The sequence below is a fragment of the Cebidichthys violaceus genome, unplaced genomic scaffold (genome assembly GCF_023349555.1).
Source record: "Cebidichthys violaceus isolate CVI_PGR_0920_01 unplaced genomic scaffold, fCebVio1.0.p SCAF_64, whole genome shotgun sequence".
Classification (NCBI taxonomy): Eukaryota; Metazoa; Chordata; class Actinopteri; order Perciformes; family Stichaeidae; genus Cebidichthys; species Cebidichthys violaceus.
This window is the reverse complement of record NW_027176861.1, coordinates 973,653-1,000,730: the sequence shown is the minus strand read 5'-3', so window position 1 is coordinate 1,000,730 and position 27,078 is coordinate 973,653. Positions and strand designations below refer to the sequence as shown.

Here is a 27,078-nt window from a genome sequence, read left to right as displayed (position 1 = left end):
CAACTTTTTTGGAAAAGGTAGTCACAGAGGCGCTGTGGCTTAGTTGGTCAAAGTGCCTGTCTTGTAAACAGGAGATCCTGGGTTCAGATCCCAGCAGTGCAGGATTCAACTTTACTATTTCATATTTGTGAATATGAACGAAGGTTCAACATTTTTGGAAAAAGCAGTCACAGAGGTGCTGTGGCTTAGTTGGTCAAAGTGCCTGTCTAGTAAACAGGAGATCCTGTGTTCAAATCCCAGCAGTGCCTCTCCAGGGTGGTGTAGACTTCTAATTTTTGCTCTCATATTGGAGAAAATTAACGACGGTTTTACAATTTTGAAACAGACCTACACAGCGGTGCTGTGGCTTAGTTGGTCAAAGTGCCTGTCTAGTAAACAGGAGATCCTAGGTTCAAATCCCAGCAGTGCCTCTCCAGGGTGGTGTTGACTTTAACTTTTTGCTCTCATATTGGAGAAAATGAACGACAGTTTAACGATTTTGAAACAAACCTCCACAGAGGCGCTGTGGCTTAGTTGGTCAAAGTGCCTGTTTCGTAAACAGGAGATCCTGGGTTCAAATCCCAGCAGTGCCTATGTCAAATCAGTGTAGGATTTAATTTCATATTTGTGAATATGAACGAAGGTTCAACTTTTTTGGAAAAGGTAGTCACAGAGGCGCTGTGGCTTAGTTGGTCAAAGTGCCTGTCTAGTAAACAGGAGATCCTGGGTTCAAATCCCAGCAGTGTCTCTACAGGGCAGTGTTGACTTCAACTTTTTGATCTCATATTGGAGAAAATTAATGACGGTTTTACAATTTTGAAACAGACCTTCACAGAGGCGCTGTGGCTTAGTTGGTCAAAGTGCCTGTCTTGTAAACAGGAGATCCTGGGTTCAAATCCCAGCAGTGCCTTTGTTAAAGCATTGTAGAATTCAACTTTATGATTTCATATTTGTGAATATGAACGAAGGTTCAACATTTTTAGAAAAAGTAGTCACAGAGGCGCTGTGGCTTAGTTGGTCAAAGTGCCTGTCTAGTAAACAGGAGATCCTGGATTCAAATCCCAGCAGTGCCTCTACAGGGCAATGTTGACTTCAACTTTTTGCTCTCATATTGGAGAAAATTAATGACGGTTTTATAATTTTGAAACAGACCTTTACAGAGGCGCTGTGGCTTAGTTGGTCAAAGTGCCTGTCTTGTAAACAGGAGATCCTGGGTTTAAATCCCAGCAGTGCTTGTGTTAAAGCAGTGTAGGATTCAGCTTTATTATTTCATATTTGTGAATATGAAGGAAGATTCAACATTTTTAGAAAAAGTAGTCACAGAGGCGCTGTGGCTTAGTTGGTCAAAGTGCCTGTCTAGTAAACAGGAGATCCTGGGTTCAAATCCCAGCAGTGCCTCTACAGGGCAGTGTTGACTTCAACTTTTTGCTCTCATACTGGAGAAAATGACCGACAGTTTAACGATTTTGAAACAAACCTTCACAGAGGCGCTGTGGCTTAGTTGGTCAAAGTGCCTGTTTTGTAAACAGGAGATCCTGGGTTCAAATCCCAGCAGTGCCTCTACAGGGCAGTGTTGACTTCTACTTTTTGCTCTCATATTGGAGAAAATGAACGACGGTTTAACGATTTTGAAACAAACCTTCACTGAGGCGCTGTGGCTTAGTTGGTCAAAGTGCCTGTTTCGTAAACAGGAGATCCTGGGTTCAAATCCCAGCAGTGCCTATGTCAAATCAGTGTAGGATTCAACTTTATTATTTCATATTTGTGAATATCAGCGAAGGTTCAACTTTTTTGGGAAAGGTAGTCACAGAGGCGCTGTGGCTTAGTTGGTCAAAGTGCCTGTCTAGTAAACAGGAGATCCTGGGTTCAAATCCCAGCAGTTCATCTACAGGGTAGTGTTGACTTCAACTTTTTGCTCTCATATTGGAGAAAATGAACGACGTTTAACGATTTTGAAACAAACCTTCACTGAGGTTCTGTGGCTTAGTTGGTCAAAGTGCCTGTCTTGTAAACAGGAGATCCTGGGTTCAAATCCCAGCAGTGCAGGATTCAACTTTACTATTTCATATTTGTGAATATGAACGAAGGTTCAACATTTTTGGAAAAAGCAGTCACAGAGGTGCTGTGGCTTAGTTGGTCAAAGTGCCTGTCTAGTAAACAGGAGATCCTGGGTTCAAATCCCAGCAGTGCCTCTCCAGGGCAGTGTTGACTTCAACTTTTTGCTGTCATATTGGAAAAAATGAAAGTCAGTTTAACATTTTTGAAACAGCCCTTCACAGAGGTGCTGTGTCTTAGTTGGTCAAAGTACCTGTCTTGTAAACAGGAGATCCTGGGTTCAAATCTCAGCAATTCCTGTGTCAAAGCAGTGTAGGTTTGAACTTTATGATTTCATATTTGTGAATATGAACGAAGGTTCAACATTTTTGGAAAATGTAGCTATAGAGACGCTGTGGCTTAGTTGGTCAAAGTGCCTGTCTAGTAAACAGGAGATCCTGGGTTCAAATCCCAGCAGTGCTTGTGGTAAAGCAGTGCAGGATTCAACTTTATTATTTCATATTTGTGAATATGAACAAAGGTTCAACATTTTTGGAAAAAGTAGTCACATTGGCGCTGTGGCTTATTTGGTCAAAGTGCCTGTCTAGTAAACAGGAGATCCTGGGTTCAAATCCCAGCAGTTCCTGTGTCAAAGCAGTGTAGGATTTGTGAAGAATTTAATGTTAAAAAGCAATGTTAGTTGTTTAATAATCACTCCTCGTGGTGGATATAATGTTATAACATGTTTGTTTGGAAAAGTGTTAAATCATAAAAGTATAATCATTCTATGTATCAAACTATAAAATACAGTTACTGAATGTTTTGAGGGAAAGAGAGAGACCTTTGAGACGGGCTTTTCAGATCCGAAAACAACTGTATGATAATGAGATGAGTTTGGTGAGCTGACTTCAGGAATGTGGGGTGTTAACAGTGGGGGAAGGAGATGTATTGATCAAACAGAGATGTAGATGAAGACAGCCCTAAGAAAGCGTGGGGATCGGGTACATGCAGTTTTATGAGGAGGAGGACAGGTCGGACCAGAGGACACTATTCAGACATTATGCGGATCACTTAGACCAATGGAGAGCATTGTCCGAGGACAGGAGGAGACAATCGGATTCCAGCCAATCACAAAGCTGATAATGGACTTTTGAAAGTAAACTACTGACTTTTGGGTATAAAAACATTGTTCGGAGAGATGTTGTTCAGTTCTTGGCGATCCTCTTTACTGTAAACTGGCATTTGTAGGCCGGTGGGGGGGAGAGTCTTTGAACTCGGTTTCGCGATTCCTTACTGTCGACAGTGTAATTCAGTTTCAGTTGTCTTTTAGCATTTGTGAATTATAAATACTTTTTCATCGTAAGCCGGATCCAGCTGATTTTTCTTAGCGTGACTTCGTTGCTCAAACAACAACGAAAGAGCGAGAGGTCCGCGGCCTCCTGCGAGCAGAGGTCCCACTTCACCACAGATTGAACTTTATGATTTCATATTTGTGAATATGAACGAAGGTTCAACTTTTTTGGAGAAGGTAGTCACAGAGGCGCTGTGGCTTAGTTGGTCAAAGTGCCTGTCTAGTAAACAGGAGATCCTGGGTTCAAATCCCAGCAGTGCCTCTACAAGGCAGTGTTGACTTCAACATTTTGCTCTCATATTGGAGAAAATTAATGACGGTTTTATAATTTTGAAACAGACCTTCACAGAGGCGCTGTGGCTTAGTTGGTCAAAGTGCCTGTCTAGTAAACAGGAGATCCTGGGTTCAAATCCCAGCAGTGCCTCTACAAGGCAGTGTTGACTTCAACATTTTGCTCTCATATTGGAGAAAATTAATGACGGTTTTATAATTTTGAAACAGACCTTCACAGAGGCGCTGTGGCTTAGTTGGTCAAAGTGCCTGTCTTGTAAACAGGAGATCCTGGGTTCAAATCCCAGCAGTGCTTGTGTTAAAGCAGTGTAGGATTCAACTTTATTATTTCATATTTGTGAATATGAACGAAGGTTCAACATTTTTGGAAAAAGTAGTCACAGAGGCGCTGTAGCTTAGTTGGTCAAAGTGCCTGTCTAGTAAACAGGAGATTCTCGGTTCAAATCCCAGCAGTGCCTCTACAGGGCAGTGTTGACTTCAACTTTTTGCTCTCATATTGGAGAAAATGAAAGACGGTTTTACAATTTTTAAACACACCTTCACTGAGGCGCTGTGGCTTAGTTGGTCAAAGTGCCTCTCTTGTAAACAGGAGATCCTGGGTTCAAATCCCAGCAGTGCCTGTGTTAAAGCAGTGTATGATTCAACTTTATGATTTCATATTTGTGAATATGAACGAAGGTTCAACATTTTTGGAAAAAGTAGTCACAGAGGCACTGTGACTTAGTTGGTCAAAGTGCCTGTCTCGTAAACAGGAAATCTTGGGTTCAAATCCCAGCAGTGCCTCTCCAGGGTAGGGTTGACTTTAACTTTTTGCTCTCATATTGGAGAAAATGAATGATGGTTTTATAATTTTGAAACAGACCTTCGCAGAGGCGCTGTGGCTTAGTTGGTCAAAGTGCCTGTCTTGTAAACAGGAGATCCTGGGTTCAAACAACAGCAGTGCTTGTGTTAAAGCAGTGTAGGATTCAGCTTTATCATTTCATATTTGTGAATATGAACGAAGGTTCAACATTTTTGGAAAAAGTAGTCACAGAGGCGCTGTGGCTTAGTTGGTCAAAGTGCCTGTCTAGTAAACAGGAGATCCTGGGTTCAAATCCCAGCAGTGCCTCTCCAGGGCAGTGTTGACTTCAACTTTTTGCTCTCATATTGGAGAAAATGAAAGACAGTTTAACATTTTTGAAACAGCCCCTCACAGAGGTGCTTTGCCTTAGTTGGTCAAAGTGCCTGTCTTGTAAACAGGAGATCCTGGGTTCAAATCCGAGCAGTGCATGTGTCAAAGCAGTGTAGGATTGAACTTTATGATTTCATATTTGTGAAAATTAACGAAGGTTCAACATTTTTGGAAAAAGTAGTCACAGAGGTGCTGTGGCTTAGTTGGTCAAAGTGCCTGTCTAGTAAACCGGAGATCCTGGGTTCAAATCCCAGCAGTGCCTTTCCTGGGTGGTGTTGACTTCTACTTTTTGCTCTCATATTGGAGAAAATTAACGACGGTTTTACAATTTTGAAACAGACCTTCACAGCGGTGCTGTGGCTTAGTTGGTCAAAGTGCCTGTCTAGTAAACAGGAGATCCTAGGTTCAAATCCCAGCAGTGCCTCTCCAGGGTAGTGTTGACTTCAACTTTTTGCTCTCATATTGGAGAAAATGAACGACAGTTTAACGATTTTGAAACAAACCTCCAAAGAGGCGCTGTGGCTTAGTTGGTCAAAGTGCCTGTTCAGTAACCAGGAGATCCTGGGTTCAAATCCCAGCAGTGCCTATGTCAAATCAGTGTAGGATTCAATTTCATATTTGTGAATATGAACGAAGGTTCAACATTTTTGGAAAATATAGTTATAGAGGCGCTGTGGCTTAGTTGGTGAAAGTGCCTGTCTAGTAAACAGGAGATCCTAGGTTCAAATCCCAGCAGTGCCTCTCCAGGGTAGGGTTGACTTCAACTTTTTGCTCTAATATTGGAGAAAATGAACGATGGTTTAACGATTTTGAAACAAACCTTCACTGAGGCGCTGTGGTTTAGTTGGTCAAAGTGCCTGTTTCGTAAACAGCAGATCCTGGGTTCAAATCCCAGCAGTGCCTATGTCAAATCAGTGTAGGATTCAACTTTATTATTTCATATTTGTGAATATGAACGAAGGTTCAACTTTTTTGGAAAAGGCAGTCACAGAGGCGCTGTGGCTTAGTTGGTCAAAGTGCCTGTCTAGTAAACTGGAGATCCTTGGTTCAAATCCCAGCAGTGCCTCTACAGGGCAGTGTTGACTTCAACTTTTTGATCTCATATTGGAGAAAATTAATGACGGTTTTACAATTTTGAAACAGACCTTCACAGAGGCGCTGTGGCTCAGTTGGTCAAAGTGCCTGTCTTGTAAACAGGAGATCCTGGGTTCAATTCCCAGCAGTGCCTGTGGTAAAGCAGTGCAGGATTCAACTTTATTATTTCATATTTGTGAATATGAACGAAGGTTCAACATTTTTGGAAAAAGTAGTCACAGAGGCGCTGTGGCTTAGTTGGTCAAAGTGCCTGTCTAGTAAACAGGAGATCCTGGGTTCAAATCTCAGCAGTGCCTCTCCAGGGCAGTGTTGACTTCAACTTTTTGCTCTCATATTGGAAAAAATGAAAGTCAGTTTAACATTTTTGAAACAGCCCTTCACAGAGGTGCTGTGTCTTAGTTGGTCAAAGTGCCTGTCTTGTAAACAGGAGATCCTAGGTTCAAATCTCAGCAGTTCCTGTGTCAAAGCAGTGTAGGATTGAACTTTATGATTTCATATTTGTGAAAATGAACGAAAGTTCAACATTTTTGGAAAAAGTAGTCACAGAGGTGCTGTGGCTTAGTTTGTCAAAGTTCCTGTCTAGTAAACAGGAGCTCCTGGGTTCAAATCCCAGCAGTGCCTCTACAGGGCAGTGTTGACTTCAACTTTTTGCTCTCATATTGGAGAAAATGAAAGACGGTTTTACAATTTTTAAACACACCTTCACTGAGGCGCTGTGGCTTAGTTGGTCAAAGTGCCTGTCTTGTAAACAGGAGATCCTGGGTTCAAATCCCAGCAGTGCCTGTGTTAAAGCAATGTATGATTCAACTTTATGATTTCATATTTGTGAATATGAACGAAGGTTCAACATTTTTGGAAAAAGTAGTCACAGAGGCACTGTGACTTAGTTGGTCAAAGTGCCTGTCTCGTAAACAGGAAATCTTGGGTTCAAATCCCAGCAGTGCCTCTCCAGGGTAGGGTTGACTTTAACTTTTTGCTCTCATATTGGAGAAAATGAATGATGGTTTTATAATTTTGAAACAGACCTTCGCAGAGGCGCTGTGGCTTAGTTGGTCAAAGTGCCTGTCTTGTAAACAGGAGATCCTGGGTTCAAACAACAGCAGTGCTTGTGTTAAAGCAGTGTAGGATTCAGCTTTATCATTTCATATTTGTGAATATGAACGAAGGTTCAACATTTTTGGAAAAAGTAGTCACAGAGGCGCTGTGGCTTAGTTGGTCAAAGTGCCTGTCTAGTAAACAGGAGATCCTGGGTTCAAATCCCAGCAGTGCCTCTCCAGGGCAGTGTTGACTTCAACTTTTTGCTCTCATATTGGAGAAAATGAAAGACAGTTTAACATTTTTGAAACAGCCCCTCACAGAGGTGCTTTGCCTTAGTTGGTCAAAGTGCCTGTCTTGTAAACAGGAGATCCTGGGTTCAAATCCGAGCAGTGCATGTGTCAAAGCAGTGTAGGATTGAACTTTATGATTTCATATTTGTGAAAATTAACGAAGGTTCAACATTTTTGGAAAAAGTAGTCACAGAGGTGCTGTGGCTTAGTTGGTCAAAGTGCCTGTCTAGTAAACCGGAGATCCTGGGTTCAAATCCCAGCAGTGCCTTTCCTGGGTGGTGTTGACTTCTACTTTTTGCTCTCATATTGGAGAAAATTAACGACGGTTTTACAATTTTGAAACAGACCTTCACAGCGGTGCTGTGGCTTAGTTGGTCAAAGTGCCTGTCTAGTAAACAGGAGATCCTAGGTTCAAATCCCAGCAGTGCCTCTCCAGGGTAGTGTTGACTTCAACTTTTTGCTCTCATATTGGAGAAAATGAACGACAGTTTAACGATTTTGAAACAAACCTCCAAAGAGGCGCTGTGGCTTAGTTGGTCAAAGTGCCTGTTCAGTAACCAGGAGATCCTGGGTTCAAATCCCAGCAGTGCCTATGTCAAATCAGTGTAGGATTCAATTTCATATTTGTGAATATGAACGAAGGTTCAACATTTTTGGAAAATATAGTTATAGAGGCGCTGTGGCTTAGTTGGTGAAAGTGCCTGTCTAGTAAACAGGAGATCCTAGGTTCAAATCCCAGCAGTGCCTCTCCAGGGTAGGGTTGACTTCAACTTTTTGCTCTAATATTGGAGAAAATGAACGATGGTTTAACGATTTTGAAACAAACCTTCACTGAGGCGCTGTGGTTTAGTTGGTCAAAGTGCCTGTTTCGTAAACAGCAGATCCTGGGTTCAAATCCCAGCAGTGCCTATGTCAAATCAGTGTAGGATTCAACTTTATTATTTCATATTTGTGAATATGAACGAAGGTTCAACTTTTTTGGAAAAGGCAGTCACAGAGGCGCTGTGGCTTAGTTGGTCAAAGTGCCTGTCTAGTAAACTGGAGATCCTTGGTTCAAATCCCAGCAGTGCCTCTACAGGGCAGTGTTGACTTCAACTTTTTGATCTCATATTGGAGAAAATTAATGACGGTTTTACAATTTTGAAACAGACCTTCACAGAGGCGCTGTGGCTCAGTTGGTCAAAGTGCCTGTCTTGTAAACAGGAGATCCTGGGTTCAATTCCCAGCAGTGCCTGTGGTAAAGCAGTGCAGGATTCAACTTTATTATTTCATATTTGTGAATATGAACGAAGGTTCAACATTTTTGGAAAAAGTAGTCACAGAGGCGCTGTGGCTTAGTTGGTCAAAGTGCCTGTCTAGTAAACAGGAGATCCTGGGTTCAAATCTCAGCAGTGCCTCTCCAGGGCAGTGTTGACTTCAACTTTTTGCTCTCATATTGGAAAAAATGAAAGTCAGTTTAACATTTTTGAAACAGCCCTTCACAGAGGTGCTGTGTCTTAGTTGGTCAAAGTGCCTGTCTTGTAAACAGGAGATCCTAGGTTCAAATCTCAGCAGTTCCTGTGTCAAAGCAGTGTAGGATTGAACTTTATGATTTCATATTTGTGAAAATGAACGAAAGTTCAACATTTTTGGAAAAAGTAGTCACAGAGGTGCTGTGGCTTAGTTTGTCAAAGTTCCTGTCTAGTAAACAGGAGCTCCTGGGTTCAAATCCCAGCAGTGCCTCTACAGGGCAGTGTTGACTTCAACTTTTTGCTCTCATATTGGAGAAAATGAAAGACGGTTTTACAATTTTTAAACACACCTTCACTGAGGCGCTGTGGCTTAGTTGGTCAAAGTGCCTGTCTTGTAAACAGGAGATCCTGGGTTCAAATCCCAGCAGTGCCTGTGTTAAAGCAATGTATGATTCAACTTTATGATTTCATATTTGTGAATATGAACGAAGGTTCAACATTTTTGGAAAAAGTAGTCACAGAGGCGCTGTGGCTTAGTTGGTCAAAGTGCCTGTCTCGTAAACAGGAAATCCTGGGTTCAAATCCCAGCAGTGCCTCTCCAGTGTAGGGTTGACTTTAACCTTTTGCTCTCATATTGGAGAAAATTAATGACGGTTTTATAATTTTGAAACAGACCTTCACAGAGGCGCTGTGGCTTAGTTGGTCAAAGTGCCTGTTTCGTAAACAGGAGATCCTGGGTTCAAATCCCAGCAGTGCCTATGTCAAATCAATGTAGGATTGAACTTTATTATTTCATATTTGTGAATATGAACGAAGGTTCAACTTTTTTGGAAAAGGTATTCACAGAGGCCCTGTGGCTTAGTTGGTCAAAGTGCCTGTCTAGTAAACAGGAGATCCTGGGTTCAAATCCCAGCAGTGCCTCTACAGGGCAGTGTTGACTTCAACTTTTTGATCTCATATTGGAGAAAATTAATGACGGTTTTACAATTTTGAAACAGACCTTCACAGAGGCGCTGTGGCTTAGTTGGTCAAAGTGCCTGTCTAGTAAACAGGAGATCCTGGGTTCAAATCCCAGCAGTGCCTGTGGTAAAGCAGTGCAGGATTCAACTTTATTATTTCATATTTGTGAATATGAACAAAGGTTCAACATTTTTGGAAAAAGTAGTCACAGAGGCGCTGTGGCTTATTTGGTCAAAGTGCCTGTCTAGTAAACAGGAGATCCTGGGTTCAAATCCCAGCAGTTCCTGTGTCAAAGCAGTGTAGGATTTGTGAAGAATTTAATGTTAAAAAGCAATGTTAGTGTGTTTAATAATCACTCCTCGTGGTGGATATAATGTTATAACATGTTTGTTTGGAAAAGTGTTAAATCATAAAAGTATAATCATTCTATGTATCAAACTATAAAATACAGTTACTGAATGTTTTGAGGGAAAGAGAGAGACCTTTGAGACGGGCTTTTCAGATCCGAAAACAACTGTATGATAATGAGATGAGTTTGGTGAGCTGACTTCAGGAATGTGGGGTGTTAACAGTGGGGGAAGGAGATGTATTGATCAAACAGAGATGTAGATGAAGACAGCCCTAAGAAAGCGTGGGGATCGGGTACATGCAGTTTTATGAGGAGGAGGACAGGTCGGACCAGAGGACACTATTCAGACATTATGCGGATCACTTAGACCAATGGAGAGCATTGTCCGAGGACAGGAGGAGACAATCGGATTCCAGCCAATCACAAAGCTGATAATGGACTTTTGAAAGTAAACTACTGACTTTTGGGTATAAAAACATTGTTCGGAGAGATGTTGTTCAGTTCTTGGCGATCCTCTTTACTGTAAACTGGCATTTGTAGGCCGGTGGGGGGGAGAGTCTTTGAACTCGGTTTCGCGATTCCTTACTGTCGACAGTGTAATTCAGTTTCAGTTGTCTTTTAGCATTTGTGAATTATAAATACTTTTTCATCGTAAGCCGGATCCAGCTGATTTTTCTTAGCGTGACTTCGTTGCTCAAACAACAACGAAAGAGCGAGAGGTCCGCGGCCTCCTGCGAGCAGAGGTCCCACTTCACCACAGATTGAACTTTATGATTTCATATTTGTGAATATGAACGAAGGTTCAACTTTTTTGGAAAAGGTAGTCACAGAGGCGCTGTGGCTTAGTTGGTCAAAGTGCCTGTCTAGTAAACAGGAGATCCTGGGTTCAAATCCCAGCAGTGCCTCTACAAGGCAGTGTTGACTTCAACATTTTGCTCTCATATTGGAGAAAATTAATGACGGTTTTATAATTTTGAAACAGACCTTCACAGAGGCGCTGTGGCTTAGTTGGTCAAAGTGCCTGTCTAGTAAACAGGAGATCCTGGGTTCAAATCCCAGCAGTGCCTCTACAAGGCAGTGTTGACTTCAACATTTTGCTCTCATATTGGAGAAAATTAATGACGGTTTTATAATTTTGAAACAGACCTTCACAGAGGCGCTGTGGCTTAGTTGGTCAAAGTGCCTGTCTTGTAAACAGGAGATCCTGGGTTCAAATCCCAGCAGTGCTTGTGTTAAAGCAGTGTAGGATTCAACTTTATTATTTCATATTTGTGAATATGAACGAAGGTTCAACATTTTTGGAAAAAGTAGTCACAGAGGCGCTGTAGCTTAGTTGGTCAAAGTGCCTGTCTAGTAAACAGGAGATCCTGGGTTCAAATCCCAGCAGTGCCTCTACAGGGCAGTGTTGACTTCAACTTTTTGCTCTCATGTTAGAGAAAATGAAAGACAGTTTAACATTTTTGAAACAGCCCCTCACAGAGGTGCTTTGCCTTAGTTGGTCAAAGTGCCTGTCTAGTAAACAGGAGATTCTGTGTTCAAATCCCAGCAGTGCTTCTCCAGGGTAGTGTTGACTTAAACTCTTTGCTCTCATATTGGAGAAAATTAACGATGGTTTAACATTTTTGAAACAGATCTTCACAGAGGCACTGTGGCTTAGTTAGTCAAAGTGCCTGTTTCATTAACAGGAGATTCTGGGTTCAAATCCCAGCAGTGCCTGTGTTAAAGCAGTGTAAGATTTGACTTTATTATTTCATGTTTGTGAATTTGAACGAAGGTTCAACATTTTTTTAAAAAGTAGTCATAAACGCGCTGTGGCTTAATTGGTGAAAGTCCCTGTTTCGTAAGCAGGAGTTCCTGGGTTCAAATCCCAGCAGTGCCTCTCCAGGGTATTGTTGACTTCAGCTTTTTGCTCTCATATTGGCGAAAATTAACGACGATTTAACAATTTTGAAACAGATCTTCACAGAGGTGCTGTGGCTTAGTTGGTCAAAGTGCCTGTCCAGTAAACAGGAGATCCAGTGTTCAAATCCCAGCAGTGCCTGTGTGTCAAAACAGTGTTGAATTCAACTTTATGATTTAATATTTGTGAATATGAACGAAGGTTCAACATTTTTGGAAGAAGTAGTCACAGAGGTGCTGTGGCTTAGTTGGGCAAAGTGCCTGTCTAGTATACAGGAGATCCTGGGTTCAAATCCCAGCAGTGCCTCTCCTGGGTAGTGTTGACTTCAACTTCTTGCTCTTATATTTGAGAAAACAACGGTGTTAAGACAAAACGGTGGAACTCCCCAATTTTGCCATTTTTCAAGTTTCATTTCAGCTCCTCATCAGATCAGCTCACTGGATTTTGCCTAAAATACTGCAAGTCCCATAATGCACCACAAGCTGGCCAGTGCAGGCTGCTCATTACTTTGAGTTGCAACACCTGCAAATGGAACATTTTAGCAGAGAGTGAGAGGCAAGCAAGGATTCAACTCATGGTACAACCAAAGAAGCCACTGGTACTGTAACAAGACTTTTGTTCTGGTGATTGTTTGGTATTGGGAGTGCTTCTAGTCATTGATAGTGGGATGTATAGTTTGATGAATTGTACAGTTGTAACCAAGCAGCATACAGCCTGCATGCATATCGGTTTGGTGAATGCGTGTGAGTTTGCCTTTTTGTTTGAGTGTACTTGGTTGATAGTTCAATTTGTATTGATGGTTTGATGTGCTTTCTTGAAACACCAGTGCTGCATACTGTTTGCATTAAGTTGTTGGATTGAAATTGTTTGAAGTTATTTACATTTTTTTTATAACCGTTTGCTTTTTGTGTTTTGAAGGTCTTCAACTTGATGTACCAACCAGTCAACAACTAACAAATAAGAAAAAATAAATATTGTACTGTACTGGAAAGAGTTGTTCCGTGCGTCCTTCAGGGTTCATGTCCCAGGCCATTTCAAGTTGGGCAAGAGTTGAACAAAACACCTAGGAACTTGACAGACGGTTTAACATTTTTGAAAAGGACCTTCACAGAGGTGCTGTGGCTTAGTTGGTCAAAGTGCCTGTCTTGTAAACAGGAGATTCTGCCTGCCTGCCCGCCCGCCTGCACAGTCTCACCTTGGTGGCTGTTTGCTGAGAAGCAGCCCCCGGTGTGGTGCTCTCTTTCATGCTGGGGTTCGTCAGGATGTCGTGTCAGTCTCTCTCTTCTGTAAAGAGTCGATCACATTTTATCGAGTCTCTTAATTCTAGTTTATGTTAATTGGATGAATGCAGCAGCAGAAAAAAATGTTTATTAGAAAATAGAACAATAACTAGCAGAATAAAAAACATGCTAATGATGTCACTTTTGGTTCTATTGTTACAGAAATGTGTCTCATGTTCTACTGTAACATCTTTCAGAGTTCACTTCATTCGTAAAGACAACAAAACCCAACAAACCTAAAAACAACAATGTGATTTATTCCACATGTGAACGTGTGTATTAATCCACCGATGAAAATAATCCCCAACAAATATCCTCCTGTTCAAAAATGTATTGAGAAATGTATCTTTATGTTTTGTCTTTTCATGAGATTTATTTACTTTAACACAAATATAAGAGATCACCATGTCTTCTTGTGTTAAAGCTGCATTCTCTCCAGTGTCCATCAGGGGGCGACTCCTCTGGTTGTATAGAAGTCTAGTCTAAAATGACTCTACTTCTCTCTTGATTTATTCCCTCCGTAAACATTGTAAACATGAGTTTATGGTCTCAATCTCTAGTTTACAGTCTTCTTCAATACAGCATGATGTTCATTTAGTACATTATGCTCCATTTAGAGTCAAACAGACCATAAAGAGGGGATGATTTAGGGGCGGGGCTACACACTGATTGACAGGTCTCTACTAGAGACGTATACGGCGTCTCTACGTCACTCCTCAGTCCAGATGTGGTCACTTCCTGTTCACTGGTTGTTTAAAAAAAAAAACCTCTAAAATGTATTGATGGCACATTCAAGTTTGTTTAATAACCCAAACGGATATCTAGAATACACTTATTACATATCAAACACAAAGACTCCTCTGACTGGACCTCCCTCTCTACCGCGCCACACGGAGGAGGTCAAACGTCAGCTCTGCGATGTCGAAGGCCAGATGTTGACTTGTGGCGTCCACGAACACCTCGGGTCCCGCGGGTTTTCCGGGTCCTCCGGCGGCGTAGATGACTCGGGCCCTCTGCTCCTCTGAGGACGGGTCGGCCCAGCGGTGGCGGGGCAGCGAGGGCGAGTGGAGCAGGAAGTAGACGGAGGACGTGTAGACTTTGAGGAACTCGTGTTTTAAGAAGGACGAGTCTCTCTGAAGACACACAGGAGAGGAAGAGATCAGACGACAGATGATGGAGGGAGAGACACATGGTGGAGGAAAAACACGCCAGGTTAGTTAGACTGTCAGCTCCCTCTACAGGTCAGTACTGGTCTCACACACACACACACACACACACACACACACACACACACACACACACACACACACACACACACACACACACACACACACACACACACACACACACACACACACTCTGACCTTCTGAGCTCTGCTCATGTTGTTCTCAGCGTCCCTCCAGACCCTCTGAAAGAAGAACACACCTCTTATATTTATTTTAATATTGTGTCACAGGGTTTATTGTGTTTTGTGAATGTAATGAATGTATTCAGGATGTCTGTATGAGACGTGTCACACTATCTGAGGATCTCTGCACCATGGACAGATTTAATTTCTGTCATTTTAAATTATACACAGTAAGATTTGCTTATAATAAGAATTATGTTTGCCATAAATTTGAGAACAAGGCGGATAAAACGGGTCGTTTTTTGAAACCAAATTTGTGAAAAATGTCACTATAGTGTCATAAGAATCCTCTCTGTTGTTTGACACATAAGAGTTACTTTATAACCCTAAGCGATAAAAGAATATATTTGGGAAAGTTTAAGTTACATTTAAAAAAAATTAAATTAAAATAAAAAGCTTTTGTTTCAAAAGCTTCTTAATTTAGCAGGAATGAGTTCTAGCATAAATGTTTTATCATAAATAATGGTGAATACATTTTGTTTACATATGATTATTAATAACAGAATTACAACTACTGACCCTGAGAGCATCCAGCAGGTCCGGCTGGTCCAGCAGCTCAGGGAAGGTAGAAAGAACCGGACTGAAGATCAGATCTGAAACAGAGAGAGAGATGTGACGTCCTCATAAACCAGGAGAGTATCTGACGACGTCCTCATAAACCATGAATACCTGCTGTTAGGATGAAGGTGAGTGTTACTGTTGTTAGGATGAAGGTGAGTGTTACCTGTTGTTAGGATGAAGGTGAGTGTTACTGTTGTTAGGATGAAGGTGAGTGTTACTGTTGTTAGGATGAAGGTGAGTGTTACTGTTGTTAGGATGAAGGTGAGTGTTACCTGTTGTTAGGATGAAGGTGAGTGTTACCTGTTGTTAGGATGAAGGTGAGTGTTACCTGCTGTTAGGATGAAGGTGAGTGTTACTGTTGTTAGGATGAAGGTGAGTGTTACTGTTGTTAGGATGAAGGTGAGTGTTACTGTTGTTAGGATGAAGGTGAGTTACCAGCTGTTAGGATGAAGGTGAGTGTTACTGTTGTTAGGATGAAGGTGAGTGTTACTGTTGTTAGGATGAAGGTGAGTGTTACCTGCTGTTAGGATGAAGGTGAGTGTTACCTGCTGTTAGGATGAAGGTGAGTGTTACTGTTGTTAGGATGAAGGTGAGTGTTATTGTTGTTAGGATGAAGGTGAGTGTTACTGTTGTTAGGATGAAGGTGAGTGTTACTGTTGTTAGGATGAAGGTGAGTGTTACTGTTGTTAGGATGAAGGTGAGTTACCAGCTGTTAGGATGAAGGTGAGTGTTACTGTTGTTAGGATGAAGGTGAGTGTTACTGTTGTTAGGATGAAGGTGAGTGTTACTGTTGTTAGGATGAAGGTGAGTGTTACCTGCTGTTAGGATGAAGGTGAGTGTTACTGTTGTTAGGATGAAGGTGAGTGTTACCAGCTGTTAGGATGAAGGTGAGTGTTACTGTTGTTAGGATGAAGGTGAGTGTTACTGTTGTTAGGATGAAGGTGAGTGTTACCAGCTGTTAGGATGAAGGTGAGTGTTACTGTTGTTAGGATGAAGGTGAGTGTTACTGTTGTTAGGATGAAGGTGAGTGTTACTGTTGTTAGGATGAAGGTGAGTGTTACTGTTGTTAGGATGAAGGTGAGTGTTACTGTTGTTAGGATGAAGGTGAGTGTTACCTGTTGTTAGGATGAAGGTGAGTGTTACTGTTGTTAGGATGAAGGTGAGTGTTACTGTTGTTAGGATGAAGGTGAGTGTTACTGTTGTTAGGATGAAGGTGAGTGTTACCTGCTGTTAGGATGAAGGTGAGTGTTACTGTTGTTAGGATGAAGGTGAGTGTTACTGTTGTTAGGATGAAGGTGAGTGTTACCTGCTGTTAGGATGAAGGTGAGTGTTACCTGCGTTCTGCATGGTCGGTCTGTCCATCAGCAGAGAGTCGGCTTGAAGCTGTCGGTGAAGAACCAGCAGAGGAACGCAGCTCAGACAGTGAAGCAGAGAGTCAGGGAGGAGACTGAAGAACAGAACAGTTAGTACACACACACACACACACACACACACACACACACACACACACACACACACACACACACACACACACACACACACACACACACACACTCACAGTAGTGATTTAGTGTTTTCTTAGTAAGCTAATGAGGTCTTCCTCTCACCTGAGCTGAGTTCTGGTTCGTCTGTTGGAGGATTTTAACTTCACGATCAGTTTAGGCTGACGTCTGTTCTGAAGCATCTGATGGAACACACCAGCTGGAGCTGAGAGGGGAGGAGACAAGAGGAGAGGAAGGGAACAGGACAGGAAACAGGAGAGAGGAGGAGACAAGAGAGGAAACAGTAGAGGGGAGGAGACAAGAGAGGAAACAGTAGAGGGGAGGAGACAAGAGAGGAAATAGGAGGGGAGTGAAGAGGAAAAAGGAGAGGAACAAGAGAGGAAACAAAAAAGGGAAACAGGAAAGCAGAGGAGTTGAGTTGGACCACAAAACTGCAGCATCCTTGCAGCTCTCTATAGTGATTGTTCAACAACAAAGACAACAACTCCCATGATCCCACACTCCTTCATGACATCATCAGAGTGCGTCTTTGTTATTGATTTGATTGACAGACGTTACAAACTGACGTCTGATTATCAAACTCTTCTTCTTACATCCTCTGGAGACTGAAGCCTCCTTCACCACCTCCTTCTCATAGGGAGTCCCTCCGTTCACCGGCAGCTCACAGGTCCTACACACAGGTTATTACAGATTATTAGATTATTATTACAGATTATTACAGTTTATTATAGATTATTACAGATTATTAGATATTATTACAAAGTATTACAGATTATAGATTAGATCTAACACGTCTCTACTATATCACATCACTCATACAGGAGGTTATCTATTCAGTCCTTTAAAACTGGACACGTATTTAAAATAGAATGTGTTTCTGTCTATTTACGGTATACAACTGTCAATATATAAATGAGCACATGTACAAGAGGATGTTTGACAATTATGTAGATGTAATACTGCGTGCGTGCGTGTGCGTGTGTGTGTGTGTGTGTGTGTGTGTGTGTGTACCTGTTGGGGAGAGGGTTTCCAGTGTCGTCGGTCAGCTTGAGGAAGGACCAGCCACAGCTCAGGTCTCCTCTCTCACCTGTGGACTAAAACACACCCGGAGGATCTCAAACACTCTCTGATGTGTGTGTGTGTGTGTGTGTGTGTGTGTGTGTGTGTGTGTGTGTGTGTGTGTGTGTGTGTGTGTGTGTGTGTGTGTGTGTGTGTGTGTGTGTGTGCATGCTCACATTGCGTATGAAGGAGACTCCTAGTTCAAAGAGGATTCCGAGGTTAGGAGACTCTGAGTTGCAGCGGAGGAAACAGTCTCCGTCTAGGAGGGACGGCAGGACGCCCGTCATCTGGAGACAGTAAAGATTAAAGATTTAGTTATTTAATCTCCTCATGTGTGTCCTCAAACCTTCATAATGATAATAATAGAGACATACTCGAGGAGAGAAGCTCCAGGTTTTGGGGTTCTTGGAGTTGTAGGTCGCCCTCACTGTGTGGATGTTACTCAACACCTGAAACACAGAGTTACGTAACTTCAGCTAATAACAATCAAATCAACAACATTTATTAAAACGTTTACTCACTGCAGAGACAACAGGAAGCCTCCACATGAGTTCTACTGAAGAGGAAAGGAAACGAGAGGGGAGAGGAGAGGAGAGGAAACAGGAGGGGAAACAGGACAGAAGAGGAAACAGGAGCGGAAACAGGAGAGGAAACAGGACAGGAGGGTAAATGATAATAATGAGTAAACAAACATCATTCATTAAATAGTTTCCACTCTGCAGAGACCTACAGGTGGACTTCCTTCACAACAGAAACACACCTGAGATCCATCGAAGGCACAGAGACGGACGTGTCTGCTGAGGACCTGGACTCCGACTCCGGGAGAAGGAATCATCCTGCAGCTCCACAGACTGAAACACACACAAGTCCTGACCTGTCGAGACCGAACCTACAGACAGAGAGAGATTCTGTTCAGGGAAGTAAAGTTCATGACACAAACATTCATCAACCCCACACACACACACACACACACACACACACACACACACACACACACACACACACACACACACACACACGGGCCCTGTTCAAAGCTTCATGAGTTAAAGCTGCATTCTCTCTAGTGTCCAGCAGGGGGCGACTCCTCTGGTTGTATAGAAGTCTAGTCTAAAATGACTCTACTTCTCTCTTGATTTATTCCCTCAGTAAACATTGTAAACATGAGTTTATGGTCTCAATCTCTAGTTTACAGTCTTCTTTAATACAGCATGATGTTCATTTAGTACATTATGCTCCATTTAGAGTCAAACAGACCATAAAGAGGGGATGATTTAGGGGCACTTCCTGTTCACTGGTTGCTACAAAACAACACGGCGACGGCCGTAATCCAAGTTTAATATCCTGTCACGTTGATGGCGGCTGTGAGGGCCTCACCCTGCCGCTGTCTGGATCCAGGAAGAGGTCTCTGAAGGACAGCTGTGATTGGCTGAGCTCGGGCTGAACGTAGTGACTCCCTCTGTACGTTTTACCTGGAAACAAAAGACACAAACTACCATTATGATGATGATGAGATAAAGAAGTAGTGACGCTGATGGTGGTAGAAATGTTCTCTTTGATTGGTTCTGAAGACGTCACGTAGAACCTGGGAAATAACGGTGATCTGAGTTTTACAATGTTCTGACATTTTATTGACCCAATCAGCACCTGTTGGCCTGTTGGGTTAAATTGGCATTCCTTATTAAGAGTGTGTGTGTGTGTGTGTGTGTGTGTGTGTGTGTGTGTGTGTGTGTATTGACCTTCCTCCACCAGCAGTTTATTGAGAGATGACGGTCTGAATCCTGAAGGTATCGCCCCCATAGCAGAGAGCACATCTGTTGTATCAATCTGTGACACACACACACACACACACACACACACACACACACACACACACACACACACACACACACACACACACACAATGTATTGCATACACAATATCAAATATTGTAGATTTAATATTCGTTGATAGTAAAATATTTACCTCAGTCAGAGCTTTTCTCACGGTGCTCCAGTTGGAATGAGGAGAGCTGTTGAACAACAAAAGAGTTCAGATCAAACTGATTGAATAATTAATTTCATAATCATCTTAACAATCATTCCCATTTAAAGGACCAGCGTGTCGGATCTCGAGTCCTCTGATATCTTCGTAGGGAGCGGGAGGCGGAGTTTCTACGGTGGCCCAGAGCGGACAGACCACACGCTGGTGGAGGAGCCTTCATTTGGATGCAGTGTGCCTCCTCACCACTAGATGTCACTAACTCCTTCACAGTTTAACCACCGACGAGCTACTTTTGACATGATTTTTGCACAATTTAAACAATAAAATAGAAATAAACAAACATAACTGGGGTTATTTGAAGCCTCCACCTGTATAATATTAAAATGTAACAATATTACAGAGAACATAAAGTGAATATGCATCAGATATATAGAAATCAGATAGATAGAAAAAAACAACCTCTGTTCCTCTCGGTCATCAGTCAGTTCTTCACCATCTTGCTCTTCCTCCTCCTCGTCGTCGTCATCTTCGTCATCTACATCATCTTCATCGTTAATACCGGAGCCAATCTGAAGAGTGAGTTTTAAATTACCGATCAGATAAATTCAAAGATATAAATGTAATGATATTATTTAAAAGCCCGTGAGCTCAAACAGCGGACATGTTGGAGCGTCTCTGGTTTGAACCGGTAGAGATCCAGAGTTAACCGGTTTACAGGAACCACAGGAGGAGGTTTGAGGAGCTTCACCTTCAGGTACGTCTTTGGGACGACTCCTCTGTTTCCGTTAGCGTCCTGAGCTAACCACCACCCGTCTGCTGTCCTCCTGATGATCCTCAACACCTCCCCTCTCTGAGAAACAGAGTTCAACACAAACACACTTTATTATAATCAGTTCTTCTGTTAATAAATCTGTTTCTCTCTGTGTTTGAAACAGGAAGTGCTTCACCTGAACCGACAGATCTCCTTCCTGTTCTCCAGTGAAGTCGCTGAGGGCCGTGTAGACGCGAGGGTCCGACTGAGAGGGAGGCTTCACAGCTGGCTTCTCATCTTCATCCTCATCATCATCGTCGTCGTCGTCGCTGCTGCTGTCTTCGTCTTCATCGTCCTCCTCGTTATCTTCCCTTGAGATGTCGCTGTGAATCACAACATGGTACCAGAGCTTCAAAGTTCAAATGAACTGGATGGGACTCAGAGAGAGAGAGAGAGAGCACACACACACACACACACACACACACACACACACACACACACACACACACACACACACACACACACAGGAGACTGACCCTGCAGCAGCAGAGCTGGGTCCCGGGGGTGAGAGCTCCAGAGAGAGGCTGTTCACTTGCTCCCAGATGTTCTGCAGTCGTGTCTCCTCGTCCTGCTTCCTCTGGTCGTAGTTCCCCACCGGAGCCGGCTCGTCCGCCTGGAAACCCAAAGCAACAGATCACCACAAAGACCTCAATGTCGAAAGACCTGAACGATACACAGGGAGTCTTTAATGGAACGACTCCATATTGGCCTGTCAGTGGTGTCTGACTTTCTATTATTTTATTAATAATGTACAGTACTGTGTTCAGTTTGTCATATTCCTGAGTCACTGAGAGGATCACTTCTCTGCCAACAATAAACTAAAACATCACTCTTTTAATAAACAAGTGAATCCAAATGCTGTCTCCATTTGGAAAACATCAACTTGATTTGAGTCCATGAATAAGTTCAATTCACAGGATTAAAAACAGCTGATATAGGTGAAGCAATAGTTTACTTATATACTTTAATAAGATATTAAATAATAACATAATAATCCACATGTTGACAGTAAAGCACTGATAACAACCTTCGTCAGCTTCATCAGGGTCCTTTGAGTCTTCTCTACCGACATCTGCAGTTCTTGACATCTGAAAAATCATACCTGAAAGCATCACTGAAGAACGAGAGACGACTAAAATCAAATGAATCATAAATGTCATGAAATCACAGTTCACCTCCGGAATGCTTCCTCGGTGGATCCATCCCGACTCTTCACCTCCTTCACCTCCTTCACCAGACTGTCCACCTGGATTAGAACAAACAGGAACAGACGGAGACAGAATTGTGTATTTTATGTATTGTAATACATATTATATAATACGTATTTAATACTAACACGTCACATTTATTCACTAACATTTTATTCTGAGCGTTATTACAGAAAACATAGCAGACTTGTGTATTCATGTATAAATATGAATCTAACTCACTTTTATCTTCTTGTCAAAATACAGAGGAACATCTACATCATCATTATTCATCAAAGACATCTGGAAAGAGCTTCAGTCAGCAAAGATGTATAACATTTTATTTAATGACTGAGCTCTTCACTGAACAACCATGATGTCATTTGTGCTAGCGCGTGGCACTTTTATCTTTAAAATAAGACACAAACCGTCTTCATTCTGTTACTAACCTGTTTCTTTAGCTCGTCCACGTCTCTGTGGACCAGCTGCAGGGCTCCTTTTCTCTTTGGTGGCATTTAAACGCTGTTTTATGGTATCAGCGGACTGCCTAGCGAACGTTAGCTGCTAGTTAGCTGCTAGCTGCTAGCTGACCCTACGCTTCCACTGGTCGCTAGGCAACCAGGTTCCTCTTCAGGCTCGGGGCTTGACAGGAAACTATAGATTTAATGACTCACTCTTTTAATAAATACACTCTGTGTTTATTGTTTGTTGGATAACGTAACTAAACATGTGTTGCGTGTGATTTTATTTTTGTATATATATTTATATTTTAGTTCATTTTTACGTAACCCGGATGTAGCTGCGGTTAGCAACACATCACCGCCACCTACTGGACCGGAGGACGCATGTTAGACATGTTAGAAAGTCTATTAGGAACAATAACACAACACAGAAACCTCCTTTCTGCTTCTATAATGATGTCAATCCCCTTTTACCAGCACAGTTAACTGCCATATATCCCAACATTTAATAATAATAATATCTGCTTAAATTTTCACTGCAAACGCTTTATATTTTAATGATGCCTCTCCATAGAGGATTTTCTAATGTTGTTGTTTCATCTGGTGTTACGGTAAAAACGGTCACCGGAAACGGATTCTGAGTCTAGTCCCCACTAGACTAAAGAGTTTTTATTTATTGAACACACATTATTAAACATACACGATCTTACAGAGAAGACAAACATGAGGCCTAAAACATAATACTATACAAACACTGTCATAATAAATGAAAATATAGAATAAGGGGTCATTATGAAATTATAAACAAATCTTTTTTGCTATTTTACCAGAGTACTCGGGTTTAATTGATGATGAAAGTATTTGTAAATCGTTTATAATCCAAATAAAGGAGGGCTTTCTATTTCTCCACTTGATACAATTAATATATTTATATATATATATAGATTTATTCATAAGATTAATCATATTAACATTAGAAATAGATGAAATTATCCATAAGATTTTATTTTTTACACAGCATGATCAGAAATACATGTTTTCGTCTGTAACATAAACAACCGAGTAAACCTTTAGAACAATTTAGAAATGATTTTATTTGATCTTTAGGGCATTTAATAAATTCAATATCCATCACAATGCTCATATAATACATATGTGAGGTGAAGGGAAACTCAAACAAAGTGCTCAAACTGTAGATTAGTTTATTCTCTCTATTCGTTGCAGCTCTGCGGCTCCACATCTGGCCGGTGCACGTTATTGTAACGTCGAGTTGTGTAAGTGTTCTCCTGAATCACCTACAGAGGGCAGATTGTACATGTTGTGAAACGTGCTGCCTTCAGGTTCTCCTCGTGAGTTTCCAGTATTTCATTTAAAAAAAGTCAAAATAATATTTTCTAATCATATCTTCACCGTTGACATACATAGAAAGTATAACAGTTGCTTAAAATACTTCTAAAGGTATCATCAGTATAATTCTGCTCCCAGTAGAACAGCCAACACCAACAACATTAAACATCTGTGCAGTATAAATACACTGTGTAATGCTACTAATAGTATGTCTGTGTGTATACAATATTTTAGTTATTGAGGATTTTTTACTTATTTATATTACTTGTTTTGATCTTGTATTTTTACTATGTCTCTTGCTTGCTCTATACTGTGTACATACATATAGTATATAGTTTTACTTTACTAATAAAGGATTATTTTATCTTATTTTATATAATTCCTTTCTTCCGTTTCTCCGAAAAAACAAAAATTACGACGTTTTGTGTGGACCTGAACGCAGCACGCGCTCCTCTCCATTCGGGCTCCATTCGGTGTTACGTCACTGAGTGTCATGGCGGCCCCCGTGGCGCTGATCCAAGGGGCCAGCAGAGGACTGGGGCTCCAGTTCTGCAAACACATCCTTAAACATAGGACCACCGCTGTCGTCATAGCGACATGCCGGAACCCGGAGCACGCGGCCGAGCTGCGGGACCTGTCCGACCGACACCCGGGCAACAGACTCACGGTCCTCCGGCTGGACGTGAACCGGGAGGAGGACGTGCGCGGAGTCGCGGACCGGGTCAGGGAGAGCTTCGGTCGGCTGGACCTCGTCGTCAACTCCTCCGCCGTGCTTCACCCGTCCGGTAAAGGAGAGACCAGCCTGAGGGACGTCACTGCTCAGGTAAACAGCATGACGTCACGGTGCAGGTAAAGCATGACGTCATAGTGCAGGTGAACGTCATGGGGACGGTTTGAGACGCCCCCCCTTACTAAATTACTTATTTATAATACTTGTTTTGATCTTGTTTGTACTATGTCTCTTGCTTGCACTATACTGTGTATATATGTGTATATATATATATATATATATATATATATATATATATACATATATATATATATATATATATATGTGTATATATATATATATATATATATATATATACATATATATATATATATATATGTGTATATATATACGCTGCTGTAATCCTGTACATTTCCTTGCTGTGGGACTAATAAAGGAATATCTCATCTTATCTTATCTGACTCTTGTGTTGGATTGTCTTGCTCTAGTTGCTTCGTTCAAAGTACATCAGAGTCAAGAACACAAAGGGAAACAGTGTCAGTTAATGCTGACGAGAGACAGACTTTATTTAAAGCAAGTGCTGCTAGATGCATCCTCCACATGCTGAGAGAGGCTCTTCCTTCTACATTAAAGGTTCCAGTGTCGTTTCTCTGCATTGAAGTAGGAAGCAGATCATTTCCTCTCCTGGTTCAGCTCCCATGTTGAATCCACTGATTGACTCTTCTTTCAGGGCGTTATTTCCACCCTGACCACCAACACCGTGGGTCCTCTGGTCGTGGCAAAGTATTTGGCCCCCCTGCTCCAGAAGGGTGGCGGTGGTTTTGGTCAACAGCCCGCAGAGAAGTCCAAGCGCCACAGCGGCGTCATCGTCAACATCACCGCCAAAGTGGGATCCATCGGAGACAACGGTAGCTCGTCGTGTTGCTGGTTGTCGCTCTCTGTGCTAGCGCAGGGTTAGCTAACGTATGCATTGTGTTCCTCCTCTCAGGTCTGGGCGGTTGGTACAGCTACAGAATGTCTAAAGCAGCTCTCAACATGGCCACCAGGAACCTGTCCATAGAGCTGGGCCGCAGTCGACCCAAGGTAGCTTTGATTTAACGACAAGCTAACACAACAACAACAACAACAACAACAACACTTTACCTGTGTTTACGTCTCATCTTCAGACATTATGCTAGAGAGAGACAGAGAAGAGACAGAGAGACAGAGAGAGAAGATAGAGAGAGAGACAGAGAGACAGAAGAGAGAAAGATAGAAGAAAGAGAGAGAGAGAGACAGAAGAGAGAGAGAGGGAGACAGAGAGAGAGAGAGACAGAAGAGACAGAGATAGAAGAAAGAGAGAGAGAGAGAGAGAGACACAGAGAGATAGAAGATAGAGAGAGAGACAGAAAATAGAGAGAGAGACAGAGAGAGAGAGAAGAGAGAGAGACAGAGATAGAAGATAGAGAGAGAGACAGACAAGAGAGAGAGACAGAGAGAGACAAGAGAGAAAGAGACAGAAAGGAGAGAGAGAGACAGAGACAGACAGGAGAGAGAGAGAGACACACAGAGAGACATATATTTTATATCAGAAATACAACAACAGTGGAGATCTATCTTTCTTCTAAGACACACACACACATGAACCCTCTGCTCTTGTGTGTGCTTCCTCCAGGTGGTGTGTGTGTCCTTACACCCGGGGACGGTGGACACGGACCTCTCGCGTCCGTATCACAGGAACGTACCGAAGGACAAGCTGTTCGCCGCCGAGCTCTCCGTGAGCCGCCTGATGAGCATCGTGGACTCTCTGAACATGGAGCGGACCGGCAGGGCCTTCAACTGGGACGGAACCGAACTCCCGTGGTAGAAGAACACGGAACGGAGAAAAGAACTACCTCAGTCAGAAGAAGTACCTCACGGACACCGCCAGGGTTTCTGTTCACCATGTGTGGATTTGATGCTAATGATGTCACGTAGCACAGAGAGAGACTTTGTGCTAAGCTAATAAGCTAACCAGATGTGAGCGAGATCTTCTCATCCGACTCTCTCCAACAAAGCAAATCAAATGTTCACATGTTCCTCGTGTGTTTCACTGTTGAATAAAAATCTAAGGATTCAATTTTGCACAATTTAAAAAGAATACACAAACAAATAACAGAGTTAACTAATATTAAGAGTGCATGAGGAGGATATGATGTATAATAACAAGACATTATCAAAGAGGACAGACTGATGAATGCGTTGATATCATGGTTATGTTTGTGGTGTTTATATAATATATATATACATGTGTGTGTATATATATATATATATATATATATATGTCATTATATAATGACTGAAGTCAAGCCTGTTGAGGGTTTTAATCTGACTCTTAAACAAGTGTAAAGGTGACCTGGTTCATTTTAAAGATGATTAAAACCAGAAGTCGAACCACTTCTATTAAAATTGAAGCTGAAAGTCTTCAATGACTCAGTGAATGAGTTTACACCAGAAGATGGCAGCATCTCCTCTACGTCTGTCAGTGAATCAGTGAATCGGCGACTTCATCTGGAACGATGTTTATCTATTGTAGGCTCCATTACATACGTAGACGGTGATTAATGGGGTTAGTCCATAACTTTATATATATATATATATATATATATATAAAAAGATATACAGTATATATATATATATACTGTATATATATATATATATATATATATATATATATATACAGTATATATATATATATATATACATATATATATATAGGTAAATATATATATATATAAACACATAAGGTTATTATAATATATATATATATTATTTATTTATTTGTTTATTTATTTTGCAGGGACAATACACACCAATCAACAG

At 41.7% G+C, this 27,078-nt stretch overlaps 2 protein-coding genes and 51 non-coding genes across 53 annotated transcripts; 52 read left to right on the top strand and 1 right to left on the bottom strand.

Moving 5' to 3' along the window:
* Window positions 1-28: 28 nt before the first annotated feature.
* trnat-ugu (transfer RNA threonine (anticodon UGU)) lies at window positions 29-102 on the top strand. Its single transcript has one exon. It is a non-coding gene; the product is annotated as a tRNA-Thr (tRNA).
* Window positions 103-174: 72 nt separating this feature from the next.
* On the top strand, window positions 175-248 carry trnat-agu (transfer RNA threonine (anticodon AGU)). The gene has a single exon. It is a non-coding gene; the product is annotated as a tRNA-Thr (tRNA).
* Window positions 249-336: 88 nt separating this feature from the next.
* Window positions 337-410, top strand: trnat-agu (transfer RNA threonine (anticodon AGU)). Its single transcript has one exon. It is a non-coding gene; the product is annotated as a tRNA-Thr (tRNA).
* Window positions 411-498: 88 nt separating this feature from the next.
* Window positions 499-572, top strand: trnat-cgu (transfer RNA threonine (anticodon CGU)). The gene has a single exon. It is a non-coding gene; the product is annotated as a tRNA-Thr (tRNA).
* An 81-nt stretch (window positions 573-653) lies between these two features.
* Window positions 654-727, top strand: trnat-agu (transfer RNA threonine (anticodon AGU)). Its single transcript has one exon. It is a non-coding gene; the product is annotated as a tRNA-Thr (tRNA).
* Window positions 728-815: 88 nt separating this feature from the next.
* trnat-ugu (transfer RNA threonine (anticodon UGU)) lies at window positions 816-889 on the top strand. Its single transcript has one exon. It is a non-coding gene; the product is annotated as a tRNA-Thr (tRNA).
* Window positions 890-978: 89 nt separating this feature from the next.
* trnat-agu (transfer RNA threonine (anticodon AGU)) lies at window positions 979-1,052 on the top strand. The gene has a single exon. It is a non-coding gene; the product is annotated as a tRNA-Thr (tRNA).
* An 88-nt stretch (window positions 1,053-1,140) lies between these two features.
* Window positions 1,141-1,214, top strand: trnat-ugu (transfer RNA threonine (anticodon UGU)). Its single transcript has one exon. It is a non-coding gene; the product is annotated as a tRNA-Thr (tRNA).
* An 89-nt stretch (window positions 1,215-1,303) lies between these two features.
* trnat-agu (transfer RNA threonine (anticodon AGU)) lies at window positions 1,304-1,377 on the top strand. Its single transcript has one exon. It is a non-coding gene; the product is annotated as a tRNA-Thr (tRNA).
* An 88-nt stretch (window positions 1,378-1,465) lies between these two features.
* Window positions 1,466-1,539, top strand: trnat-ugu (transfer RNA threonine (anticodon UGU)). The gene has a single exon. It is a non-coding gene; the product is annotated as a tRNA-Thr (tRNA).
* An 88-nt stretch (window positions 1,540-1,627) lies between these two features.
* trnat-cgu (transfer RNA threonine (anticodon CGU)) lies at window positions 1,628-1,701 on the top strand. The gene has a single exon. It is a non-coding gene; the product is annotated as a tRNA-Thr (tRNA).
* Window positions 1,702-1,951: 250 nt separating this feature from the next.
* trnat-ugu (transfer RNA threonine (anticodon UGU)) lies at window positions 1,952-2,031 on the top strand. The gene has a single exon. It is a non-coding gene; the product is annotated as a tRNA-Thr (tRNA).
* Window positions 2,032-2,097: 66 nt separating this feature from the next.
* Window positions 2,098-2,171, top strand: trnat-agu (transfer RNA threonine (anticodon AGU)). The gene has a single exon. It is a non-coding gene; the product is annotated as a tRNA-Thr (tRNA).
* Window positions 2,172-2,421: 250 nt separating this feature from the next.
* On the top strand, window positions 2,422-2,496 carry trnat-agu (transfer RNA threonine (anticodon AGU)). Its single transcript has one exon. It is a non-coding gene; the product is annotated as a tRNA-Thr (tRNA).
* Window positions 2,497-3,552: 1,056 nt separating this feature from the next.
* On the top strand, window positions 3,553-3,626 carry trnat-agu (transfer RNA threonine (anticodon AGU)). The gene has a single exon. It is a non-coding gene; the product is annotated as a tRNA-Thr (tRNA).
* Window positions 3,627-3,714: 88 nt separating this feature from the next.
* Window positions 3,715-3,788, top strand: trnat-agu (transfer RNA threonine (anticodon AGU)). The gene has a single exon. It is a non-coding gene; the product is annotated as a tRNA-Thr (tRNA).
* Window positions 3,789-3,876: 88 nt separating this feature from the next.
* On the top strand, window positions 3,877-3,950 carry trnat-ugu (transfer RNA threonine (anticodon UGU)). The gene has a single exon. It is a non-coding gene; the product is annotated as a tRNA-Thr (tRNA).
* Window positions 3,951-4,039: 89 nt separating this feature from the next.
* Window positions 4,040-4,113, top strand: trnat-agu (transfer RNA threonine (anticodon AGU)). Its single transcript has one exon. It is a non-coding gene; the product is annotated as a tRNA-Thr (tRNA).
* Window positions 4,114-4,201: 88 nt separating this feature from the next.
* Window positions 4,202-4,275, top strand: trnat-ugu (transfer RNA threonine (anticodon UGU)). Its single transcript has one exon. It is a non-coding gene; the product is annotated as a tRNA-Thr (tRNA).
* An 89-nt stretch (window positions 4,276-4,364) lies between these two features.
* trnat-cgu (transfer RNA threonine (anticodon CGU)) lies at window positions 4,365-4,438 on the top strand. The gene has a single exon. It is a non-coding gene; the product is annotated as a tRNA-Thr (tRNA).
* An 88-nt stretch (window positions 4,439-4,526) lies between these two features.
* trnat-ugu (transfer RNA threonine (anticodon UGU)) lies at window positions 4,527-4,600 on the top strand. Its single transcript has one exon. It is a non-coding gene; the product is annotated as a tRNA-Thr (tRNA).
* An 89-nt stretch (window positions 4,601-4,689) lies between these two features.
* Window positions 4,690-4,763, top strand: trnat-agu (transfer RNA threonine (anticodon AGU)). Its single transcript has one exon. It is a non-coding gene; the product is annotated as a tRNA-Thr (tRNA).
* Window positions 4,764-5,014: 251 nt separating this feature from the next.
* On the top strand, window positions 5,015-5,088 carry trnat-agu (transfer RNA threonine (anticodon AGU)). The gene has a single exon. It is a non-coding gene; the product is annotated as a tRNA-Thr (tRNA).
* Window positions 5,089-5,176: 88 nt separating this feature from the next.
* Window positions 5,177-5,250, top strand: trnat-agu (transfer RNA threonine (anticodon AGU)). The gene has a single exon. It is a non-coding gene; the product is annotated as a tRNA-Thr (tRNA).
* Window positions 5,251-5,493: 243 nt separating this feature from the next.
* On the top strand, window positions 5,494-5,567 carry trnat-agu (transfer RNA threonine (anticodon AGU)). Its single transcript has one exon. It is a non-coding gene; the product is annotated as a tRNA-Thr (tRNA).
* Window positions 5,568-5,655: 88 nt separating this feature from the next.
* Window positions 5,656-5,729, top strand: trnat-cgu (transfer RNA threonine (anticodon CGU)). Its single transcript has one exon. It is a non-coding gene; the product is annotated as a tRNA-Thr (tRNA).
* An 89-nt stretch (window positions 5,730-5,818) lies between these two features.
* trnat-agu (transfer RNA threonine (anticodon AGU)) lies at window positions 5,819-5,892 on the top strand. Its single transcript has one exon. It is a non-coding gene; the product is annotated as a tRNA-Thr (tRNA).
* Window positions 5,893-5,980: 88 nt separating this feature from the next.
* trnat-ugu (transfer RNA threonine (anticodon UGU)) lies at window positions 5,981-6,054 on the top strand. The gene has a single exon. It is a non-coding gene; the product is annotated as a tRNA-Thr (tRNA).
* Window positions 6,055-6,143: 89 nt separating this feature from the next.
* On the top strand, window positions 6,144-6,217 carry trnat-agu (transfer RNA threonine (anticodon AGU)). Its single transcript has one exon. It is a non-coding gene; the product is annotated as a tRNA-Thr (tRNA).
* Window positions 6,218-6,630: 413 nt separating this feature from the next.
* Window positions 6,631-6,704, top strand: trnat-ugu (transfer RNA threonine (anticodon UGU)). Its single transcript has one exon. It is a non-coding gene; the product is annotated as a tRNA-Thr (tRNA).
* Window positions 6,705-6,793: 89 nt separating this feature from the next.
* trnat-cgu (transfer RNA threonine (anticodon CGU)) lies at window positions 6,794-6,867 on the top strand. Its single transcript has one exon. It is a non-coding gene; the product is annotated as a tRNA-Thr (tRNA).
* Window positions 6,868-6,955: 88 nt separating this feature from the next.
* Window positions 6,956-7,029, top strand: trnat-ugu (transfer RNA threonine (anticodon UGU)). The gene has a single exon. It is a non-coding gene; the product is annotated as a tRNA-Thr (tRNA).
* Window positions 7,030-7,118: 89 nt separating this feature from the next.
* On the top strand, window positions 7,119-7,192 carry trnat-agu (transfer RNA threonine (anticodon AGU)). The gene has a single exon. It is a non-coding gene; the product is annotated as a tRNA-Thr (tRNA).
* A 251-nt stretch (window positions 7,193-7,443) lies between these two features.
* On the top strand, window positions 7,444-7,517 carry trnat-agu (transfer RNA threonine (anticodon AGU)). The gene has a single exon. It is a non-coding gene; the product is annotated as a tRNA-Thr (tRNA).
* Window positions 7,518-7,605: 88 nt separating this feature from the next.
* Window positions 7,606-7,679, top strand: trnat-agu (transfer RNA threonine (anticodon AGU)). Its single transcript has one exon. It is a non-coding gene; the product is annotated as a tRNA-Thr (tRNA).
* Window positions 7,680-7,922: 243 nt separating this feature from the next.
* On the top strand, window positions 7,923-7,996 carry trnat-agu (transfer RNA threonine (anticodon AGU)). Its single transcript has one exon. It is a non-coding gene; the product is annotated as a tRNA-Thr (tRNA).
* An 88-nt stretch (window positions 7,997-8,084) lies between these two features.
* trnat-cgu (transfer RNA threonine (anticodon CGU)) lies at window positions 8,085-8,158 on the top strand. The gene has a single exon. It is a non-coding gene; the product is annotated as a tRNA-Thr (tRNA).
* Window positions 8,159-8,247: 89 nt separating this feature from the next.
* Window positions 8,248-8,321, top strand: trnat-agu (transfer RNA threonine (anticodon AGU)). Its single transcript has one exon. It is a non-coding gene; the product is annotated as a tRNA-Thr (tRNA).
* Window positions 8,322-8,409: 88 nt separating this feature from the next.
* Window positions 8,410-8,483, top strand: trnat-ugu (transfer RNA threonine (anticodon UGU)). The gene has a single exon. It is a non-coding gene; the product is annotated as a tRNA-Thr (tRNA).
* Window positions 8,484-8,572: 89 nt separating this feature from the next.
* Window positions 8,573-8,646, top strand: trnat-agu (transfer RNA threonine (anticodon AGU)). Its single transcript has one exon. It is a non-coding gene; the product is annotated as a tRNA-Thr (tRNA).
* Window positions 8,647-9,059: 413 nt separating this feature from the next.
* trnat-ugu (transfer RNA threonine (anticodon UGU)) lies at window positions 9,060-9,133 on the top strand. Its single transcript has one exon. It is a non-coding gene; the product is annotated as a tRNA-Thr (tRNA).
* Window positions 9,134-9,222: 89 nt separating this feature from the next.
* On the top strand, window positions 9,223-9,296 carry trnat-cgu (transfer RNA threonine (anticodon CGU)). The gene has a single exon. It is a non-coding gene; the product is annotated as a tRNA-Thr (tRNA).
* An 88-nt stretch (window positions 9,297-9,384) lies between these two features.
* On the top strand, window positions 9,385-9,458 carry trnat-cgu (transfer RNA threonine (anticodon CGU)). The gene has a single exon. It is a non-coding gene; the product is annotated as a tRNA-Thr (tRNA).
* An 89-nt stretch (window positions 9,459-9,547) lies between these two features.
* Window positions 9,548-9,621, top strand: trnat-agu (transfer RNA threonine (anticodon AGU)). Its single transcript has one exon. It is a non-coding gene; the product is annotated as a tRNA-Thr (tRNA).
* An 88-nt stretch (window positions 9,622-9,709) lies between these two features.
* Window positions 9,710-9,783, top strand: trnat-agu (transfer RNA threonine (anticodon AGU)). The gene has a single exon. It is a non-coding gene; the product is annotated as a tRNA-Thr (tRNA).
* Window positions 9,784-10,840: 1,057 nt separating this feature from the next.
* On the top strand, window positions 10,841-10,914 carry trnat-agu (transfer RNA threonine (anticodon AGU)). Its single transcript has one exon. It is a non-coding gene; the product is annotated as a tRNA-Thr (tRNA).
* An 88-nt stretch (window positions 10,915-11,002) lies between these two features.
* On the top strand, window positions 11,003-11,076 carry trnat-agu (transfer RNA threonine (anticodon AGU)). The gene has a single exon. It is a non-coding gene; the product is annotated as a tRNA-Thr (tRNA).
* An 88-nt stretch (window positions 11,077-11,164) lies between these two features.
* On the top strand, window positions 11,165-11,238 carry trnat-ugu (transfer RNA threonine (anticodon UGU)). The gene has a single exon. It is a non-coding gene; the product is annotated as a tRNA-Thr (tRNA).
* An 89-nt stretch (window positions 11,239-11,327) lies between these two features.
* trnat-agu (transfer RNA threonine (anticodon AGU)) lies at window positions 11,328-11,401 on the top strand. Its single transcript has one exon. It is a non-coding gene; the product is annotated as a tRNA-Thr (tRNA).
* A 250-nt stretch (window positions 11,402-11,651) lies between these two features.
* On the top strand, window positions 11,652-11,725 carry trnam-cau (transfer RNA methionine (anticodon CAU)). The gene has a single exon. It is a non-coding gene; the product is annotated as a tRNA-Met (tRNA).
* A 416-nt stretch (window positions 11,726-12,141) lies between these two features.
* On the top strand, window positions 12,142-12,215 carry trnat-agu (transfer RNA threonine (anticodon AGU)). The gene has a single exon. It is a non-coding gene; the product is annotated as a tRNA-Thr (tRNA).
* A 1,171-nt stretch (window positions 12,216-13,386) lies between these two features.
* nphp1 (nephronophthisis 1) lies at window positions 13,387-22,283 on the bottom strand. The gene is made up of 20 exons (XM_068734424.1): window positions 22,149-22,283; window positions 21,688-21,758; window positions 21,540-21,600; window positions 20,989-21,125; window positions 20,649-20,835; window positions 20,450-20,551; window positions 20,161-20,270; window positions 19,684-19,729; window positions 19,457-19,544; window positions 19,095-19,189; window positions 18,481-18,609; window positions 18,095-18,169; window positions 17,897-18,007; window positions 17,673-17,755; window positions 17,255-17,331; window positions 16,767-16,866; window positions 16,494-16,606; window positions 15,118-15,191; window positions 14,554-14,598; window positions 13,387-14,322 (listed from the first exon to the last, which is right to left on the bottom strand). The coding sequence occupies exons 1-20, from the start codon at window positions 22,212-22,214 to the stop codon at window positions 14,068-14,070; spliced, it is 2,025 nt and encodes a 674-aa protein (XP_068590525.1). The 5' UTR covers window positions 22,215-22,283; the 3' UTR covers window positions 13,387-14,067.
* A 1,709-nt stretch (window positions 22,284-23,992) lies between these two features.
* zgc:65997 (uncharacterized protein LOC794398 homolog) lies at window positions 23,993-26,335 on the top strand. Its single transcript, XM_068734431.1, has 4 exons — window positions 23,993-24,330; window positions 24,968-25,145; window positions 25,226-25,320; window positions 25,892-26,335. The coding sequence occupies exons 1-4, from the start codon at window positions 24,001-24,003 to the stop codon at window positions 26,081-26,083; spliced, it is 795 nt and encodes a 264-aa protein (XP_068590532.1). The 5' UTR covers window positions 23,993-24,000; the 3' UTR covers window positions 26,084-26,335.
* Window positions 26,336-27,078: the final 743 nt, after the last annotated feature.